This window comes from Idiotropiscis lumnitzeri, chromosome 17, assembly GCF_059441095.1.
Source record: "Idiotropiscis lumnitzeri isolate Australia: NSW breed Sydney's pygmy pipehorse chromosome 17, RoL_Ilum_1.0, whole genome shotgun sequence".
NCBI lineage: Eukaryota > Metazoa > Chordata > Actinopteri > Syngnathiformes > Syngnathidae > Idiotropiscis > Idiotropiscis lumnitzeri.
This window is the reverse complement of record NC_142407.1, coordinates 15,202,131-15,221,197: the sequence shown is the minus strand read 5'-3', so window position 1 is coordinate 15,221,197 and position 19,067 is coordinate 15,202,131. Positions and strand designations below refer to the sequence as shown.

At 41.9% G+C, this 19,067-nt stretch overlaps 1 protein-coding gene across 9 annotated transcripts in view; it reads left to right on the top strand.

Annotated features, from left to right (window-relative positions):
• The first annotated feature begins 218 nt into the window (after positions 1-218).
• Positions 219-19,067, top strand: part of tcf7 (transcription factor 7) — a 29,183-nt gene continuing 10,334 nt past the window's right edge. For 3 of the 9 annotated variants that reach the window (XM_088280258.1, XM_088280257.1, XM_088280263.1), the window contains exons 1-4: positions 220-1,111; positions 1,285-1,357; positions 4,595-4,701; positions 17,038-17,164. In XM_088280258.1, coding sequence (XP_088136384.1) covers positions 923-1,111; positions 1,285-1,357; positions 4,595-4,701; positions 17,038-17,164 — 496 coding nt within the window. In that variant the 5' untranslated portion in view covers positions 220-922. Of the gene's footprint in view, positions 1,112-1,284; positions 1,358-4,594; positions 4,702-17,037; positions 17,165-19,067 lie in introns of all 9 variants that reach the window. The other 6 variants (XM_088280260.1, XM_088280259.1, XM_088280264.1 and 3 more) reach the window with 4 other exon arrangements.

Below are 19,067 nucleotides of genomic sequence, written 5' to 3'. Positions count from 1 at the left end.
CAGGTGGGATATTTCCCATTTTCACGAATGCAGCACAGTCAAGTGTAATAATCGTATGGGAGGAAACCCACGCAGAAGGCCGGATCAATCAAACTCAGCACCTCTGCACGATGAGGCCACCTTGCCGTTACAAATGTTTATTTTTTTTAGATATTTTTTTGAACCTCAAAAATTCTTAAAAAACTGGGGATAAAGATTGATTTTCAAAGAAACTGTGGTTCCCCACACCATTCAAAGCAAAATAAATAAATAATAATATCAATATTTTACAAAATATTCTTGGGCGTCCACAACCCGCTGCCCCATCTTCCGTTCACCTTTAATTGTTTTAGCATTTAATTTGGGTTGAAATGGAACATTTTGAATACAGATACAAGTTGGATTTCCCACTTTCTTGAACGTAGCATGCTGCAGTCATTAGCCATTCTTGGCATTGAACTAAATCCACATGAAACACGACGAACCTAGTTTGGACTTCCCCCAATTTTCATGACTTCAGCATATGCCGACTTGGCTGCCGGTGGTGGTAGCAGCCCTGGATCTCGAATGGTGTGAACACGCCCCTGGTACTCATGAATATTGCTCGAGGACGAGGAGGAAGGTGGTGATGTCTCTTTAAGAAGTTCTGCGGAAACAATCTCACGCACATACGCGCGCACGCACACGAGTCGTCGGACCTGTCAATCACCCCGGCGGCTCCCTTTGATGTCGGGGGTCCTCGTCTTGTCCTGCTCACTCTTGCAGGAGAACATCAGTCCTCTTCCAGGCGGTCGCGGGACACCACGGAACAACTTTCCCCTGTCTTCTTCCGGACTCTTCAAGAGGACAAACGCGCACATTTGACGTCTGTTTCTCGACTTTTTTTTTCTTGCTTTTTCATCTTATTGGACACACTTACGACAAAGTGTCCCCGGACGTGGACATGCCTCAGCATGGGGGGGACGACCTGGGAGCCACCGACGAGATGATCGCCTTCAAGGACGAAGGCGAGCAGGAGGAGAAAGTCCACCAGGAGTGCGCCTTCACCGAGCAGGACCTGGCAGACCTCAAGTCGTCGCTGGTCAACGAGTCCGAGATCCACCAGCACAGCCCCGGCGGCGGCGCCTCCTCGGTAGGGGGCTCTTTCTCCTCATTTTGTAAATCAATTCCCCCTTCGCACTTTCTATCAGTCCCCCCCCCCCCCTCCCGCGCAGAAACGCGGAATATAAATCCGTTCACTCCCGACTCACTTAAAGTCACTTTTAAGCAGTCTACATCCTTCTTTTCTACTTTTGTACCCTCCAGGCGGTGAGACGGGGGCAGCCGACCGAGCAGCAGAGGGGCTTCCCGGACAAGCACAGAGAGCAGCTTGACGCCGGTAAGGAGGCCACCAAAACACGACGAATGTTGAATTGGAGGCTTGTTGGGTTTAGTTCGAGTGTTAATGTGTTTGAAAATGACTTTTTTCAACATCGAGCGTGTCGAAGTATTTTGGTCACGAGGGCACGTGCTGGTCGGCGGCGGCTTCAAAGAGTTTTGCTTCCAGGTGGCCACTGTAAAAAATGTCGATCGTCTGCTACTTTATTTTTGTTTTTTGTTTTTGTTTTTGAGGCTACGCACTGATGGTCCCCATTCGGGACGAAATATTGTTGATTATTGCTTCTTATTTTGTTTCTTAGACTTTTACTATTAAAAAAAAATCCCATTTACTCGAAATGACTACATAATGAGTCTCGAATTTGAGGTTTTAAGTTGTTCACATGTTGTGGGAGTCAGATTCTGCCTTTTAAAAATGTTTTAAATATGAATATTAATCCTTTTTTTGTAATTTGATCATAAATAACTTTATCTTTATTTGGGGATTTTATACAATTGATCTATTAACTGCAATTGGCTTTTCCCCCAGGCTGGCTACTTGCTGACTCTCGATGCACACATGGATTAAATTTTAAAATTTCGAAGGTGTTTCCATGACGAGAGAGTCAGAAATTCTGTTGATTCTTGCTATTATTGGGCATTTAATGTTTCACTATTAAACTTGGCAGGATGGCTGCATAGTGAGTCTGGATTTGATTTATATTTGAGAGGTTTTTTTTTTTGTTGGTTGCACATTGAGGAGTAATTTTTGCCTTTTTAAAATTAAAATAAGGACTAAAACTCACCTTCTTGAAATATGCACAAAAATTCATGTCAGCATTCCGTTTTCCTAGTTATTGCAATGGGCTTTTGTTTTTATTTTTTCACACAATGAGTCTCAAACACAGTTGGAATAGTATTGAGAGTTTTAAGTTTACGGCAGTCAGAAATCCTCTTAAATACTGCTGCTATATAATTGTAACACTTGACCAAATGCAGATTAGTTATTTTTTAGCATGGCTACACAATGAGTTTTAATTCACACATTTGAGAGGTTTGAAGGTGTTTACATGCAGAAGAAAGTGACGTTTGACTTCTTTTAAAAAAAAAAAAAAAAGTCTCGATGAGTCTCGATGCACACATTTGGACTAAACTAGACAGGTTTATGTTGTTCATGTGATGAACGAATCTTGTTCTGACTTTCTTGAGTTAACAAGCTTCCACTTTTTGTGACAGTTGTCATATAAATCCCTTTATTTGGGTATTTTTACAATCAATTTATTGATTGATGTTCCAACCGTCCAACTACGTCGACCTGCAAACGAAAGTTGGCCTTTCTCGTGAAATGTATCTATTTAAAATTGTTTTAAAAGGTAATCCATTGATTGCATCGATATTAACGAAATTTACGTTTGTGTGACTTGCCTCGATGCTCATTGAAGCCTTTCAAGCAAGTTTAGCTCGCCGCTAACGTAGCGATGCCTTTCCGATCAACACGTTTAGGTTACGTCACTGTCCGCTATCCAGATGTGTATTTCAAGGTCACACTGGTTGAATTTTTGGCTCAAAAGTTACTGGATCGATTTCAAGCCGCTGAATCATTTCAAATCGGATCGTTTTAAATCAACCAATATCGCCCTTGTATCAAATCGGCAACTACAAATCGGCGTAAATATCGAGTTGCTTATAAAAAGAATCGTCAAAGCTAAGGAGATAGCTTTAGAGTGGCGACACCATGAATGTTAATGCACATATTTGGATTCCGTTTGAAAGAGTTTTTGAGTAATTTACTTGGCAGGAAAGTCATAAATCCGATTGTGCGTTTTGGACTATTTACCTATTAGGGACAATAGGCTTATTTTAACGGCCACACGCTGAGTCTTGGTGTGCGTATTTGGACTACATTTGAGACGTTTTAAGTTGTTTACCTGATGGCAGATTTTGACGCCACTTTTGATGAACAACATTATTTCCCCATCTTGACGCAATTCTGTCATATTTTTTGCCAGATGGGAGCTCGCGAGGTGACTAATACCAAACAATGGCCTTGAAAAAAAAGCCTCAGCCAGAATCTTTGTCTCTGGGTAGAAAGTCAGAAAATTAACATGTAGGCTTGAGAAAGAGGAGGAGGAGGAGGAGGAGGCCAGGCGATGCTTGTAACGCGTCGAAGGATCTAACATGTCGAAACTAACAACACTTGTAAACACACGCTTTGCATCCGGGAGCAATCGCGTCTTTAAGGATTTACACGAGGTGGTTAAAAGTACAAAATGAATCAAATGACACAAAAGGGTCAAACTAAAGAAAAAGGAATGCTGAAGGACATGTTTGTAATGTCACGGCTCGGTTGTTGTTTTCTACTTTGCTTTAGCCTCAAACTTGCTTGACATGGAACGGTAAGAATTCAGATCCAGTTGACATATTTCCTATTTTATTGAGGTAGTTGGAGTGGCGCCATCAGCCATGGTTTTTATTATTATTATTATTTTTTTTTCATTAAACTACATATACATGGAGCACTTGGAAAAATCATCACGTTGAGCGATTTCCTATTTTCTTGAATGCGGCGTAGGTCACGCCATCAGAATGTGTCCTTTTTTTTTTTTTTTTTTTTAATTTGTTGATAAGAATCACTTTGGGAATAAAAGTCAACGTGTCACTGTCATTTTGGTCTACCCATAGACATGAGCGGTTGTTGCTGTTCCACTCAAATCCTGCAGGTGGCAGTAGCGACAGTTTCCGATTCAAAACAAATCAAGAATTAAACAATCTGTGGACAAGAACGACTAAAAACACACATCTTCTCCTGATTATGTGTTGAACTAGTTACTGAGAGCGACTAGTAGCCCTGTTCTAACTTGAAGCATTTGACGCTAGCGTTGGTGCCAATGCTGGCTCGCTGCAACATGTTTTGCACGAAGGTGATAGTGTAGCTTTGTTTAGCGTCGCTTAGGGTGCTGATATGGAACAGTGGAAGTAGATGCACTGTGGGTTTTTTTGTTGTTGTTGTTTTGTAAAAAAAAAAAAATTAAATAAATTTAAATTATATTTTTAAAATGTTTATTTTCTTTAATTTTCTTGACTGAACTGCATTATAATTAATTAACATCTCTTGACTTGTAAACAGGTGAAGCAACATATCCGATATTCATACTTGTTTACAATACTAGTGCGTAGATTTGTAGCTGAGAAAAAAAAAAAGGCGTAACTGGGTCACGACCTGATGAGCATTTCCGCCAACTTGTTGTTTGTTCTGCAGCATCCAAGCAACAAGATGGTGGCGTGTACAAGACGTCTGGGTACCCCGGGTACCCCTTCCTCATGCTGCCAGACCCCTACCTCCCCAACGGCTCCGTGTCGCCAACGGTAAGTCTGCTCGCCTCAAAAATCCAGAGGGTGACCATAGCTGCCTTTCCATTCTTCTATAGATTACATTTTTATTCATACCTGAGTACATAATGATTGCATTTTATTTTTTTTAATTATTTTTTATCTATGAAAAAAAAGTCCCATTTTTAATGCATCTATTTTAATATTCTCTTTTTTTTTTTTACACTTACCTTGATTCTCCATGAAACACATTCGTTCACATGACATGTTTTGAATTGCCTTAAATTCTCAGTAAACAAAGCATACATTTTACGATAGTTGTCATATTTTCCTTAATTCTTACGAAAATTTACATTAATTTAAATATCTTTTTTAGATGATCATTTTGCTTAATTCATCTGCGAAACCGCATGATTGAACTTTTTTCACTTTTTCCTAACATATTTACGCGTTTTAATACACCAGTACATATATATTTTTTTATATTTTTCCTAATTTGTCTGTAAATAATGCATCATAGTTTGTCTACATTCTCCATAAAGTGGCAGTAAAAAAAAATCCTAAACAACAAAATTGCATGTGTAGAATTTGGTGCTGATCCAAATTTGGTTTGTTGAGCCTTGGCAGCTGACTGTCATTGTGTTCTTTTATGTTTTTCACTTGTTGCGCATCTTTTTAAAAAAAAAAAAAAAAATGCAAATTACATGTGTCTCAAAACACGTGATTGTTTAGTTGCGCTTAGCGAGGATTTAAAAGCAAGAAGCGGTAGTCATGATGTCACTTTTTAAAATCAGGACAAGCCTGCTTGCTTCTGTCTAATTGTGACAAGATTGTTTGATAGTTCGTGCGCGCGCATGTGCATGTGTCATCGCGAGGAAGTCTGCCGCCGCCGCTAATCGCTAACAAGCGTGCTCTTTGATCTTGTTTGTTTGCGGCCTCGGCTGAGGTCACATGTGACGTTTTGGGCCAGTGTTGTTGTTTGCGAAGGCTACAAAGGCGCTATCTTCGAGCGAGAACGTGATTGACTTTGAGTGATGTACAATCCCCGAGTGGCAGCGATGTTGGAAAAGGAAACTGAAGAAATTGGAAGTCATTTGAACTTTACAGGCGGAGGAAATTCGGTGGCCCTCACAGCGGCATTCAATGTACGTGTATAATCAAATCAATAATTCCCATTGAAATGAATTCAATTTAGTGGTGAAACGATTAATCGAAAAATTTAATTATTTACAGCATACAAAGAGGTTGGCGCAAAATCGTTCCCACACTGGCTAATTTTAGCGCAGACACGAACACACAAATTAACATATTAAATATTGCCGGGTAATTAACCGGAGTTGAACACCAATAGTTTGAACGGAATGTAATGCCCTCGCAAGTGTTCAAGGATTGACAAGGCTGTACATCATCAATTCAAGTCGAAACTCATTTGCTGGCACACACGTCACTCACCTGCTTGGGGCGTCGCCTTTTAAAGCGACACGCACCCAAAGTCACGCGACTAAATTCTGCTACGACGAAGTGGCCTGCAAATAGTTTCGAAGGCGTTTATTATCATCGCCACCTATTGGCTTGGCATGTCCGCTGCAGCGCCCGGTGAGGCTCTCGTCATTTCAACAAGGCCTCCATGTTTTTATCCGCTCTTTCCATGCGTCTTCTCCTTTCCCCTCCCCCTTTTGTCCAAATAGGATCAAGGGAATGTTGCGTCTCTCGGGTCTTCCTACTTCCTCGTTGTTCTTTTGTGATGCTGCTTTGAGGGGGTTCTGATGACTTTGTCTGTTGGTAAACAAAAGCAACAAGATTGTCTGCGGCTTCTATTATTCCCACCACCAACATACTTTAACTCCCAAACGGGTGTCGGAATGAGCCACGCTTTTTGGAAATTAAACCAAAGTCCGGTATTTTGATTAGAAGCGAACATTTTATGCACTCATTTGCACTTGCGTTTTTTTTTTTGTTAGCAAATATTTTTTGGACTCATAAAACTTTGCATCAACCTCTCCTCCCCCTTGCAAAAGGACAACGCTTGGTGTTTTTCACATTAATATTGCCGACAAAATCCCGCCTTTCCAATGCTAGTGACGCCCAAGTGGTACACACGCCTGCGTTCCAGATAAGCGAGATGAGGTCGCAAACGTGCTTCGTCGTGACTTTGAAGTGGCGGGTGGCCGAGGCTTCCGACTATCTCGGAGAAGAGAAGGGAAAAAAAATGTTAAATGGATATCAAAAGACAGGGAGGGATAAAAGCGTCCTTTGAGACGGCCCCCGGGTGTTTGTACCTGTAATTATTCATTTTCCGGAAGAAGGGCGGGGCAAACAGGTGTTGGCGTGTAATGCGAGGAAGTGGCTCTTATTTTTATATTTTGATAAAAAAAAAAAAAAAACGACATAATGATGATGATTAAGCAACGTCAATAAAAAAATGTGGGGATCCGGTTTGTTTGTCTGGATTACACAAAGTATGCAGAAAAAAGCAGGATTTGTTGACCTATATTTGTAGGAAGATGCAAAACAAATGTAGATTTTTTTTTTTTTGAGTAAGATTGAAAATACGACTATAAAATAATGAGGCATGCATTTACATTTATTTAAAAAAATATATATTTTATCAGTTTAATATTATTTATACTAAATACTAAAAAATAAATAGTCTTTTGGCCCAAAAAATAAAAAATTATTTATTGAAAAAGGAAATTAAATCAGATTTTCATTTACAATAAAATCACAGATTAGATTAATTAAAAGAACAGCAAACTTTATTCACAGGGGAAAAATAAAATGTATTTTTTAAAACACTAAAACCCTAAAAACATTTATTAGTCACATATATATATATATATATATATATATTTAATCACATACCCAAAACTTCCTCACCATCATCATGGTCACTCAGGCGTGTGCCATAAAAATCGTCTCGTTTAAAAATAGTCCATAGCAGCTGAAAGTCCAAGCTTCTTCTCCTCTTGGTCCTGATGTTCATCGTCATCTTCGTCGTCGTCCTCGTCGCTCTGTGGCCACGTGGGCCTTCGCAGACCAGCCGGAGCCTCGGCGGCCGCATGAAGCGCGCCGCCACACATGGCTGTGATCACGCGCGGCCACCCGCCGTCCTCTTTCATGTACCGCGACGCTCATTCTTCTCCGTGACACACTAACATACATTGCTTGCGTCCAGAGAGCGGCAGAAAAGAGAATAAGACGTTACGGTACATTAAAAGTGCGCCGTTTTGCATTCTCGGGAAGCGAGCAGTTGCTATTTTTATTCCTTCAAGTTCAATTCGTGAATTTTGAAACGCATAAAGGGATTTCTATCCGTTGACTTTCAATACTAATCGATTCATTGAAACTGCAATTTTGCTGAAGGGTTTGCTGACTTGAAAATATAATCCGATTGACTTCTAGGTCGGATGAAAAACTGGGGCAAGTGTGACGTACGCTCGCATTCAAGCGCAGGTGGCGCGCATGCTAACATTCAGTGGGGCAAACTCAGAGTGAGTCGGCGTTCCGGAAGCACACGACAATTGTGACAAGATGGGAGAAAGTGTCAAAACGACAGCGGGAAGATGACGCCAGTGAGGGTCGGTCAGTCGGATGGGAGTCGGAAGCAAAAAAAAAATCAGAGCGCTAGCTGCTCACCGCAACGTGCTACGACGTCAGAAACCACAGCCTCGATCGAAAGTCACTCCCTGACACCTTTCCAACACTTATAACCATTTCACCGCCACACACGTAAAAAAGCAGCACAGTTGACTTCAAATTTGGGCTCATCACTTGTCGTGCCGTGCCCCTCTTAGCGGGCGTTCGAAAGCAAAGTTCACATAAAAGATTGATAGCGCTGTTTTTCACGTCGTTTCCTTTGCTCAAATGTTGTTTTGGTTGCAAAGTTTTGTAATTCATCGCAATTGACTGTTATGTCGCAAATGTGTGGATGTTTTTCAGATAAAACGGAAAAGGATGATGTCATGTGGAAATGCTATATGAGGCGAGGGTCATAAATTGCCCTGCCAATAAATTCTGCCTAGCAACAAGTAACTTTTCAAACATGACCAGGAAAAAGATGGTTGAAAAAAAGCGTTGCATTCAGGATAATTAAAAAAAAAAATAAAGTTTTGTAGTTTGCTTAGAATGTAGCTGTACTTGTTTTTTCTTGTTTGAAAAGCAGACTCATTATCCCTTGATGAGACGTTAGCGCAAATGACGCCGAAGCAGCAGCGAGAGCTACTTGTGGCCATTTATAATTTCCATTTGACTCCTTGTTGGCTGTAAGGGTCCTTTCAGGTGCAGCTCGCTGTGTACAGTTTGTTGTGGTTCACCACGGAAAATACAAGCCTCACCTGAACGACGCACACATCGGCGCACTTGCTAACCTTGTACCGCAAATGGAAATTTTTCACTTGCCGAGCTGCAGGGGAAAATGTAACCGAGAGACAAAATGGTAGCTTTTAGAGTTCCTTGCCAAGTTGTGTAATCGACACGGCGGGAAACCGGGTCAAATTGACCCATTTCAAAATAAAATGAAACTTCTGCTAAATTATAAAATAAAAAATAGACCATTATTTATTTATGGTGTTCATTTCTAATTTCAATTCATGACTGATTTAATCCACTCAATTTTAAGTCTGCGGGTCACTCTGACCCGGAAGAGAAGGGGTGTTGATTTGTCTCTTCGGAAAATGAAAAAAAAAAGGTAAAATAAGATTTGAAAATAATTGATTATATAACTTTTGGATAATTAAACATGATTCGGGTCAAATTGACCCGGGAACATGTTTGCTCCATATAAGACAGTTGAAGAAGTTCATGCTTCATTGGTGAGAGTCAAGTCTTCACAAAGACGGAAAAGAATGAAATAAAAACGTTGCCGTGAGTTTGGCCTCCGCGGTACCGCCGGGACTGTGTTGGGTTTTTCCGGTTGGCCACCGTGTTTGTTTTCGGGACTGGCGCTAAGTGGACGTACGCGGCCGAGGCTAACGCACACATTGATGCACTTTGGTAGCTCGAATGTGTGAAGATGCAGTGCATACGTCTGTCTCTGATTATTCTCGTATCGGCCGCCGCTGTCGGTGAGTCGCGGGGCCCGAGTGGTCCCAATTACGGATCGGCGACGGCTGAAAATGCAAAGCGTGTGTTGATTTGTGTGCGCTATTACCGCATATTTACGTTAAAAATCAGCAGCACACCATTTCTGTAGCCGCAGACGGAAAAAGCAGATGTTTCTAGAAATGGACAAATGTCTGCCAGCGATGGAAGAAATAAACGTGTGCAAAATGTTCACTTTAATTCATGTTTTTAGTGGAGGATTTAGCGACCTCTTACTTTCTTCTCTATCTACCCATCCAAACTTCCAATCACCAAATGTGTTTTGGTCACCTCACCTCATCGGAGAAAAAAACCCCATTTCATTTTAAATGAAAGTGATCAAAAGCCTTGCAACAAAATGTGTCTTTGACACGCCACAATATTTAGAAAATAAAACATGAACAAGGTTTATTCATTTCATTTTTTTCCAAGTTCGGCGGGCCGGATTAAAACGCTTAACGGGCCGCATGTGGCCCCCGGGCCGTAGTTTGCCCACGCCTGATCTAGCAATTGATTTACCAACCATCCCGGCTCATCAATTTGCTAAGCTATGCATCCATCTACAACAAAATAATGAAACTGACAAAGGCAGAATGTTTTTCCGGAAATTCCAAACATGACTTCGGTCAAGTTCGAGAGTTTTTTTTTTTTTTTTTTTTTTTTTTACCTGAGGTTCTCCTTCCGACCCCTGAAGAGTGACGGCGAAAGAAGCGCCGAGTTGTGTTTTTGTCATAAAATGTGTACTTGAAGGTCCCAAAAGGTCTCGCAGCGGAGCCGACCACTTCTATTTCGGGAAGATAATTACACGCTAAAGTCGGCCGCTGCGTCATTATTACAGATGATCGATCGCAGAACCGAAGCTGCCACCCGACCGGGGTTGGACACCAAGCCCAAAAAGTTGCCATGCCATGCTATCTAACAGGAAGACGTCCAACGGTACATTCCTCCGGGGCCCAAAATAAAACAAATGCCAACGTATGGTGGAAAATATATAAATGCCGCCAGCGGCGCGTGTTGACAGATGACCTCTTCGACGTGCAGCGTTGCGGTCCAACGCACGACAGCGCGCCCTCTCGGATTTGGACCGAGTCCACTTGCGGTCCGCCTGATGCGAGCGCCCTCGCCGTCACGCTTGGATTATTCCGGTGGAGCCGCGCCACGCCGAAAACTTCACCCTCTGGCTAAGACGTTGGATTCAAATGTACTTTTTTAGGCTTTATAGGCAGACGGGAGGAGATTTTTCTTCGGGGTTGCACGCTTGCGGTCCAGTTCTGGGACGCGTCTTGATGGAAAAACACGAGGCCGGCAGGTGGCTTGCAGGTTTTGATGGGAAAACTTCCATTTTTAGCTTTAATATTCATTTGAAACACGCTTTCGTCGTTTCCCGAATTACATTTTATATTTACAACCGAGTTTTGTTAAAGCTCGAGCGACATTACCTGAATTTGAACTCATGTCCAAATGCGTCGTGGTCTATTATTGCCCTCTGCAAATTAGATTGACTGAATATTTTGAAAAGCATTGTGCAAACTGTAGTGATGGAAAAATCGGCCTCATGAACCAGTTGCAGTATTTTTGGACTCCTGTAGATGGCACTGTCTGGAAAGCGGCGCCATCTAGAGGACTTAAAAATACAGCAGCTGGTTCATGAAGCAAATTTGAAGCCTCATTTTCCCATCACTAGCAAAAAGCATCAGCTGATCACGACTGGAAAGATATTTTCCAGATAACTCAAATTTGTTAATATCCAAAAAAACACCGCAAACCTGATTATTTATTTATTTTTTTCTCTTTTGAGACTACAGAGATAAAAGCGTCAGGCGCAAACATCAGATCAATAGGCGCATGAATGGCAACAGCGTTTCCCTGAGATTAAAGAGAAACTCCATGAAGGAGGCGAGAAGGTGGCTCGCTAATAAAGAACAAGAGCTCGCCAATGGAAAGGGCTTTAATTGATGCCACGGATAAAAAGAACGACACCTTCTAATGGGCTTTTTTTTTTTTTTCCCCTCACTAGAAGTTTTCGCCTTTACTCCATTAAGTCCTTTTTTGTGTGTGTGTGTGTGTGTACCTCTTGTACACACTCAAGTGAGGATCTAAGATGGAGACTTAGAAAAATTCAGGCTCGCTCATTTGAATCCCACTTTGCGAGATAAAACACGGATGTTTTAGTTCATCATTTGCATAACACGTCAATTTGATTGATCTTGTCAAGAAGCCAGTTGTTCTGTCAACAAACGACGGCAGGTTTGATTTCTCGTCGTTTCCTACCAAGATGAATTCAAATCGTAGTCAAGCAACACGGTTATTTTTTGGACGCTGAAAAAGTCACCTAGCACCGCTGGAAAAAAAAACAAAACATGATTACTATACTATAAAACTTAACTGAAAAGTGAACTACTTCACCCCCCCCCCACCCCCGTTTGAATGCAACCAGATTGTGATTCCGAGAGCCGCTTCCAAACTGCAAACCATTTGCACCTCCCGCACCAGATGTTCCGTCCGTAAATGAAAACCATCTCAATCCTGCGTGCGGAACAACTTGTCACCAGTTCGCCGCCAGCATTCAAGCAGCGCAGCATCCCTGCAGGGAAAGGAGGGGAGCGTTCGGAATACATTGAGGCTTTCAAAAATATTCCTCAGAGGCGACCGCAGGACGAGGCCGAGCGCCGAGCCGGGCTGCGCGGTTGCGGCATTTTGGTTTTGCGCTCGCTGTCTGAAGCCACATCAGAGCCTTCGGGCTTGTGTAACGCGATCTGGACGGACTGAGGAAATCCACCCCGCCTTCTCTCCCCAACTCGGATTGGAGGAAGGCCCTCAGTTCCAAACAATTAACAATTCGGAGGCGCGGGGACTTCAGAACTAATTGTCGTCGCCAATCTCGCGTCTGCACTCTAATCCCGTTTCATCCCCTCTCGCCGTCTGCTTGATCCGAGACATGAACGACCCGTTTCTCATCTGTAATTCAAGACAGCCCGACGGCAGTCAGGGCCAAGAGAAAGACTTTTTTTGCGAGGAGTGTCTTTGATGGATAAGGTCCCAAATACTAAATTCAAGTTGTATTTCGGCACATCTGCGAGCAAAATGTATCCATTGGAGGGACGGGGGGGGGGGGCGTCAACCCCCTCCCTCGAGGCTGCACGCCAAAACCACTTGTGGCCACTTTGAACCACCAACGGGAGGCGATGGCAGTCGATGTTTTTCCAGGTGTTTGGAATCAGTCGAGTTTTTCCTGATTTCTGAATTCTGAACCCGGCGACGTCTCTTCAGTATAAAAAGTTGCTTCTTCTTGTACGGTTTGCGTCTTCTTTCGTCACCGGTTGGTTTACAACGGAGTTCTGTCCCTAGGGGGGGGGGGGGGGGGGGGACTTTACCTGAATTTGGACGTACAATAATCCTGGACATGCCGTCTCGCGTTAACGTACACCAAAAAAGAAAAAAAAACGCCTGAATTGTTTTGATTTAATTTGAATGCTTTGCTTTATATTGAGCCATTCGGAAAAAACAAATGAAGAGTTTTTGTATTTGCGGTATTTCGGTTGCTACATTAGAGCAATAAATAGACGTGGGCACTCTCAGAACGTGTCAGAGTGGGTATTATTTTTTTTTCGGCTTTCAGGATGTGTGGCAGCATTTAACATCCGGGACATCTCATAATCTGTGATTGAAAAGTGACTCATTTCGCTATGAGTGACAACGCAGTCATCTCAATCCCGAGGCGGCATCGCAATTGCGGGCCGGGATAATTGAGAGAGAGAGAGAGAGAAAAAAAATCTCTCGCTAAAAAGTGCTTTTCATTCCATTTTTTTTCCATCCATCGAGCAATTGAAGCCACCTTTTTCACTTTATTCTCCCGTGTTGCTTTTCTGGATCTACTGGTTGTGAAGTTTGACAGCTGACGCACCCAAAAATGTCATTTCATAATCTTATTGTCTCCGTGTGAAAGCGTGGCACTCTCTCACCTCACTGAGTTCCGTATGAAAGTCTTCCGTTTGGGGCTCCGATGTGCCAATTTTGTGGGGTCTCTGAGTCTTTAGAAGAGCAAACGGCATGAGGTTTTTTTGGGGGGGTGCAGGCTTATTATTTTTGGTGGGGTTGTTTGGTTTTGGGGGTCCGTGGTTTTGGGGGGGGTGTTGCTTTTTTTAAACACGGCTGCACTGTTACGGCAGTCTCGCTTTTGATGTCAACCGAGGCTCTCATTTGGAGCGGGCAATGACTTCCAGATTTGGAAGGAGGTGAAGGGGTGAGGTCGCGCTGGTGTGTTGTTGAGCGACATGCTAATGCTAGGTTTACAAAGCTAGCATTAATTTGAGAGGTACAACTTTTAGACTAATGATCAAATAACTGAGGTCAAGGGTCATTTTTTTGTGTGTGTGTGGTTTTGCTTGACAGCTCCCAATACTGGACTGATTTGTATAACTTGTGGATTATTGTTTGATTTGGGAGCGAATCAAGGCAAATAGCCAGAATAGTTGCATTCAAAATCATTATCTTTTGATTTATTTATATATATTTTTCCAATGTATAAATGATTAGCAGGTATCGGCCCATTACTAGTCTCGCGTAAAGAATGTCGATACCAGAACCCGATACAAGTCATTGGCGCCCTCTTGTGGCCATTCGATATTTCAGTTTGTACTGTGATGAATGTTTCCGCTGTACGCTCAGACCTTTTTTTCCCAACTTCATGTGTATTATTTTACACTTCAATTTATGTGGAACACAGACTAAAACTCAGAGTTGTCAGTTTTATTTTACTTCACTTTTTGCTGATTCGTCACTCATGAATCCTAAATCAAAGTGAGTTTGTTTTGTGTTTTATTTTGAATTTAAAAATCGATTTCATGAGAAATTTTATGGAGCCAAAGGTGGTATCTGTTACTTGGTATCGGTAATGGTGGACTGAGGATTAAAAATGATCGTGGGGTTATTACAATAACCTCATTTGATATTCAATGCGCCTCTACGATACTCTCCAATTCATTCGCGATCCGGAAGCGGATAAGTGATCGAGAACGATAAAGCGAGTCAAACCTCATGGCTTGACTCTCATCCGCATCTCAGCCGTCTTGTTACGAGCAACATCTGCTTGCTCTCTACACCTTCGAAAGTCTCTGCTTCTTTTTCAAAATAAAACGCCAAATGTGTCACAGGAAGTGGGGGAATAATACGTTTCCTGTTTGCCGATCGCATCAAAGATTAATGCTTCAAAGGGGCAATTACTTGATCAATTGGTTTAAGTGTGTCAGCTAAATGCATACGTGTGTGCGTGTTTTGCGTGCGCGTGTACTTGAAAGGCCTTTTTGAGTCATGTTGGTATTGTCGCGAGTGTTTTATGTGCACTCCTCCGCTCTCGGTGTGATACTTAATGACAGCTCGCATTGCACTTGTTTGTACTGATGTGACACGCACATACTAAGATACATGCGAAAGAGCACGCACACACACACACACACACACACACGCACTACTAATGTATTCTTTAGTTGTCTTTTTATTCCATTAAAAGTGGAAATTAAAACACTCGGCTCTTTGGTCCTCCACTGGCCCGAGTGTCTTTAATCTCACCTTTTAGAAAAGAATTCAATTAGAAAATAAAAGAAAGTGGGTGTCCCCGCCCCCATTTTGTCGCCTGAATTAAAAAAAAAAAAAAAATGCTAAAATCGCCTTGTATAATAAGAAATTATTGTAACTCAGTTTAAATTTGTGGCTGATTTTTTTTATTTTTTAATACCCATTTACAGTTCTAAACTGCCTCGCAAGCTGCAGTAATATTTGTCACTTTTTGCAGAGGATAAAGAATATATGACTGTGAGTATTGTTTTATTGTTGTTTGTTAAAAGGCTTCTAAAACCACCACATCGATGCTAGTTTTGCTAAGCCGTCACTTGTTAGCATTAATCTCAAAGGTTTTCGGAAGTTGACATAGCGTAGTTGGTTTGAAAACACTCCGTGTAATTCTCTTGGTTTTATATTAACTTTGTGGCAACAAAGTCGCTCCGGTCACTCGCAAGTCCAGCCCCAGCGAAATATGTCGTGATTGAGCAAGATTGAAGTCCTGACTTGACTCGACTCGCTCAATTTTTTTTTGCCGCAGAAACTGCTTGAAACTTGCCGCTTATGAATTGCGACTTTCTAATGACTTGGGCATGTGAGTCAACACACACCCGATTGATTTTGGCACTTGATATTGTAAGAAAAGCTCTCTGTTCTTTAAATATATCGCCACAATTCGGTGAATCGAGTACTTTGTGTTTGTTGTGCGAGTATTGTACGTGTGCACACTTGTTTTAGATGAGCTAAGTGTGTGTGTGTGTGTGAGGTGAGGAGTGGGGGATTTCTCCTCCTCGCTTAACTACAGAGCGGTCCGATAATGACGGGTTTGGGGCGAGCGCCTCCCCTCGAGTGCGCTCGGAAAAGGCGGAAGGCGCTCTGGAAGCCACTTCAAGGGCGGCTAATTACGGCGAGGAAACGCGGACGCACAGGCGGGACGCTCCCCCCCCCCCCCTCCTCCGTTAGCGAAACGAGCTCAGCACGTGAAAAGAAGCCGCAGCGGCAGATGTGCGGCCGTGTGGACTAAAGTTAGCATGCAAGCACACTTTTAGTATTTTTTTTTTCACGGTCGACGCAGCAACACAAATCCTCCGTTTAGACGTGTGGTTGCGCCGCGCTAATATTAAATGTCGCTGCAAACGGCCATCAAAGTTTTTAAGAATTTGTATCCGTCATTATAGCAAATGGATGTTTATTTTATTTTATTTTTTTACATATTTCTATCAGGGGTCACGAACGTGGTTCCCGCGGTCAACAGGCTCTAAAAATAGCTCACCATTGATGGGACATTGCGCTTTTCTAGAATTTTTTTTGAGGAAATGTATTATTTTCAGAAGTTTTTAATTTCATTCGTAACAAAGTAGCTCTCGCTTTCAAAAAGGTTGTCGACACCTCATTTATTCATATTATTCAGATCCAAAGAATAATAAATGACTTGTTTTTATTCGAGTTTTTTTTTTTACATGTTTAAAACTCTCATGAAATCAAACTTTAAGATTTTTTAAAAATATATATTTTCTTCTATTATTGTAGATTTTTTTTCTTTTTAGCATTCAAATTTCAATGTTTAAATTTGCATCCATCCAGTGCCTCATTATTTTTTTTTCAGTTTTTTTTTTCCTCACTTATTTCTCTATATTTTACAAATTTCTATTTTAGATTTCTTTGAGGGACGTGTCTTATCTTTTTAGGAAAATATTCTTTTTGACTTTTCTTGTTGTTCTCCTTGTGTCGTTCCAGTCCAACAAGGTGTCTGTGGTGCAGCAGCCCCACGGCATGCACCCGCTCACGTCGTTGCTGCCTTATGGCAACGAGCACTTCGGCGGAAGCCCCCCGCACCTCCCCACCGACATGAGTCAGAAGACTGGTACGAACACGCATACAAAAGTCACCGCAGGTGTTTGATCCGCCAACGTTTCCAAGGTGGTCCACTTCCTTTCCTTTCTGTGACTCTTCCAGTCTCTTTTGCACGAACCTGCTGATGCCACTCAGTGGCCGCCCGCATTTTTTGTGGATAATCCATGTTGACGATGTTGGAGGTGGTCTCCCAGCAATTTTTTATTTTTTATTTTTTTTGAAGGGTGCCGCCAACCTCGTGTCCACACAAGATGGAAACAATTAGGGTGGCAATTACGCACCCATATACAGTTTAAAACAAACACACCCTGACTTTTAAGCTTTTAAGACTGGTCACCATTTTGAGCTGGTGTATATTTTGCTTAAAAAGTGCTGCCTAGCAACTAATGTGAAATTTCATGTTAAGTTTTGTTGATTTTAATAATAGCTCTTTTCACAATATAAACGCGTTGCGTCAATGCCATCACAAAGAAAAACTGTCGCAGCCGCTCAGCAAGCTGCAGTAAAAGTTGGCATTTTCTGCAGAGGAGAAAGAATGTATACCTGTGAGTATTGGACTGTCGGATAAGTCATGGGAGTAAAAGTGATATCGCTTCCTCTTTGGACCTTTATGGAGTTTTTTTTTTTGTTTTCCAAGTAATGATTAGGTCAAAAATAATAAAAAAAGGGACTAAATAGCATCTCACTACATAGATAAATAAATAAAAATAAATCTGCAAATATTTTGATTTGCAAATGCCAAAGTGCGGCTTTTTTTTTTTTCATTGTTCAGCTTTGGTGAATTTTCAGGCTTAAAAAAAATTTTTGATCCATCCTTCTGCTCCAAATCTGTAGTCGCAAAAAGCACACTTTGACACAATTTTATTGGAAGAACATTATTATTATTTTTTTTTTTTTAACCTTTTACCTGTTGAATGTTTTTTTTTTCATTTTTGGAAATTTTAGTTAAGTAGTAATGAGCTTTAGATTTGAAAAATGCGTGTGGCACATAAAACTAATGCACCTCGGATAATCGGGCGCCTTGTGTGTCTGGAATTCCCCTTTTCCCCCCAATACAAACACACTTTTATGAAAGAAACGCACACACCTTGTCTATGACTCTAGCATCGTGACTCAGCTTTTAATGACAGACTGAGGCACCTGCACGCACGCACACACACACACGCACAGAAACAAACACAGCGCTAACACCTGGATGCAACGTCCGACCGTTCTCACATCATCTCACATTTTTGACAATGTTTTTACGCTGGATCATCGTCAATCGGCACACACGCGGCAAGTTACCTCACCCGACGTTTCATTCGGCACCTCGTCCAGACATGCTGTTGCGTCATCAGTGATGTCATCCTTGTTGTTCTACAGTAAAGTCTCACGTTGAATGAAATCTAAGCATTGAAAAATGAACTAGTATTCTTTTTTTTTTTTTTTATATTATTATTGATGTCTATATATCAATATTTTCCAAATGCAAATGGGGGGGGGGTTAACATCAATGTAATTAAATAAATAACAAAAATACCAACACAATAGAGTTGTAGAAAGTTGCAAAGAGGAGAGCTTGAGGAAGGGTGCGGTCAGACCGACAGACAGACAGACAGACGGACGAACACACCTAAGGGAAGGTCGGTGCAGACGAGACGGGCGACGACCGACTCAGCCGCCGTCCTCGTTTTATTGTCTCTCTGTCACTCTCGGGGTCCTGAAAGGAGCTCCCCCCGGAGGCGAGTTTCAAATTACAGTCATCTGCGGGCATTCCTGCGCGCCAAACACTGGTTAGCCAAACTTGGCGGGGCCTGGCTAAATGCTAGCTGCTGCCTGTTGACAAATGACTTCCTTTGAAGGGCCGCGCTCACACCCAACACTAATTACTGTGTGAACAAGAACTAGAAGAAAATAGCTCTTTAAATGTT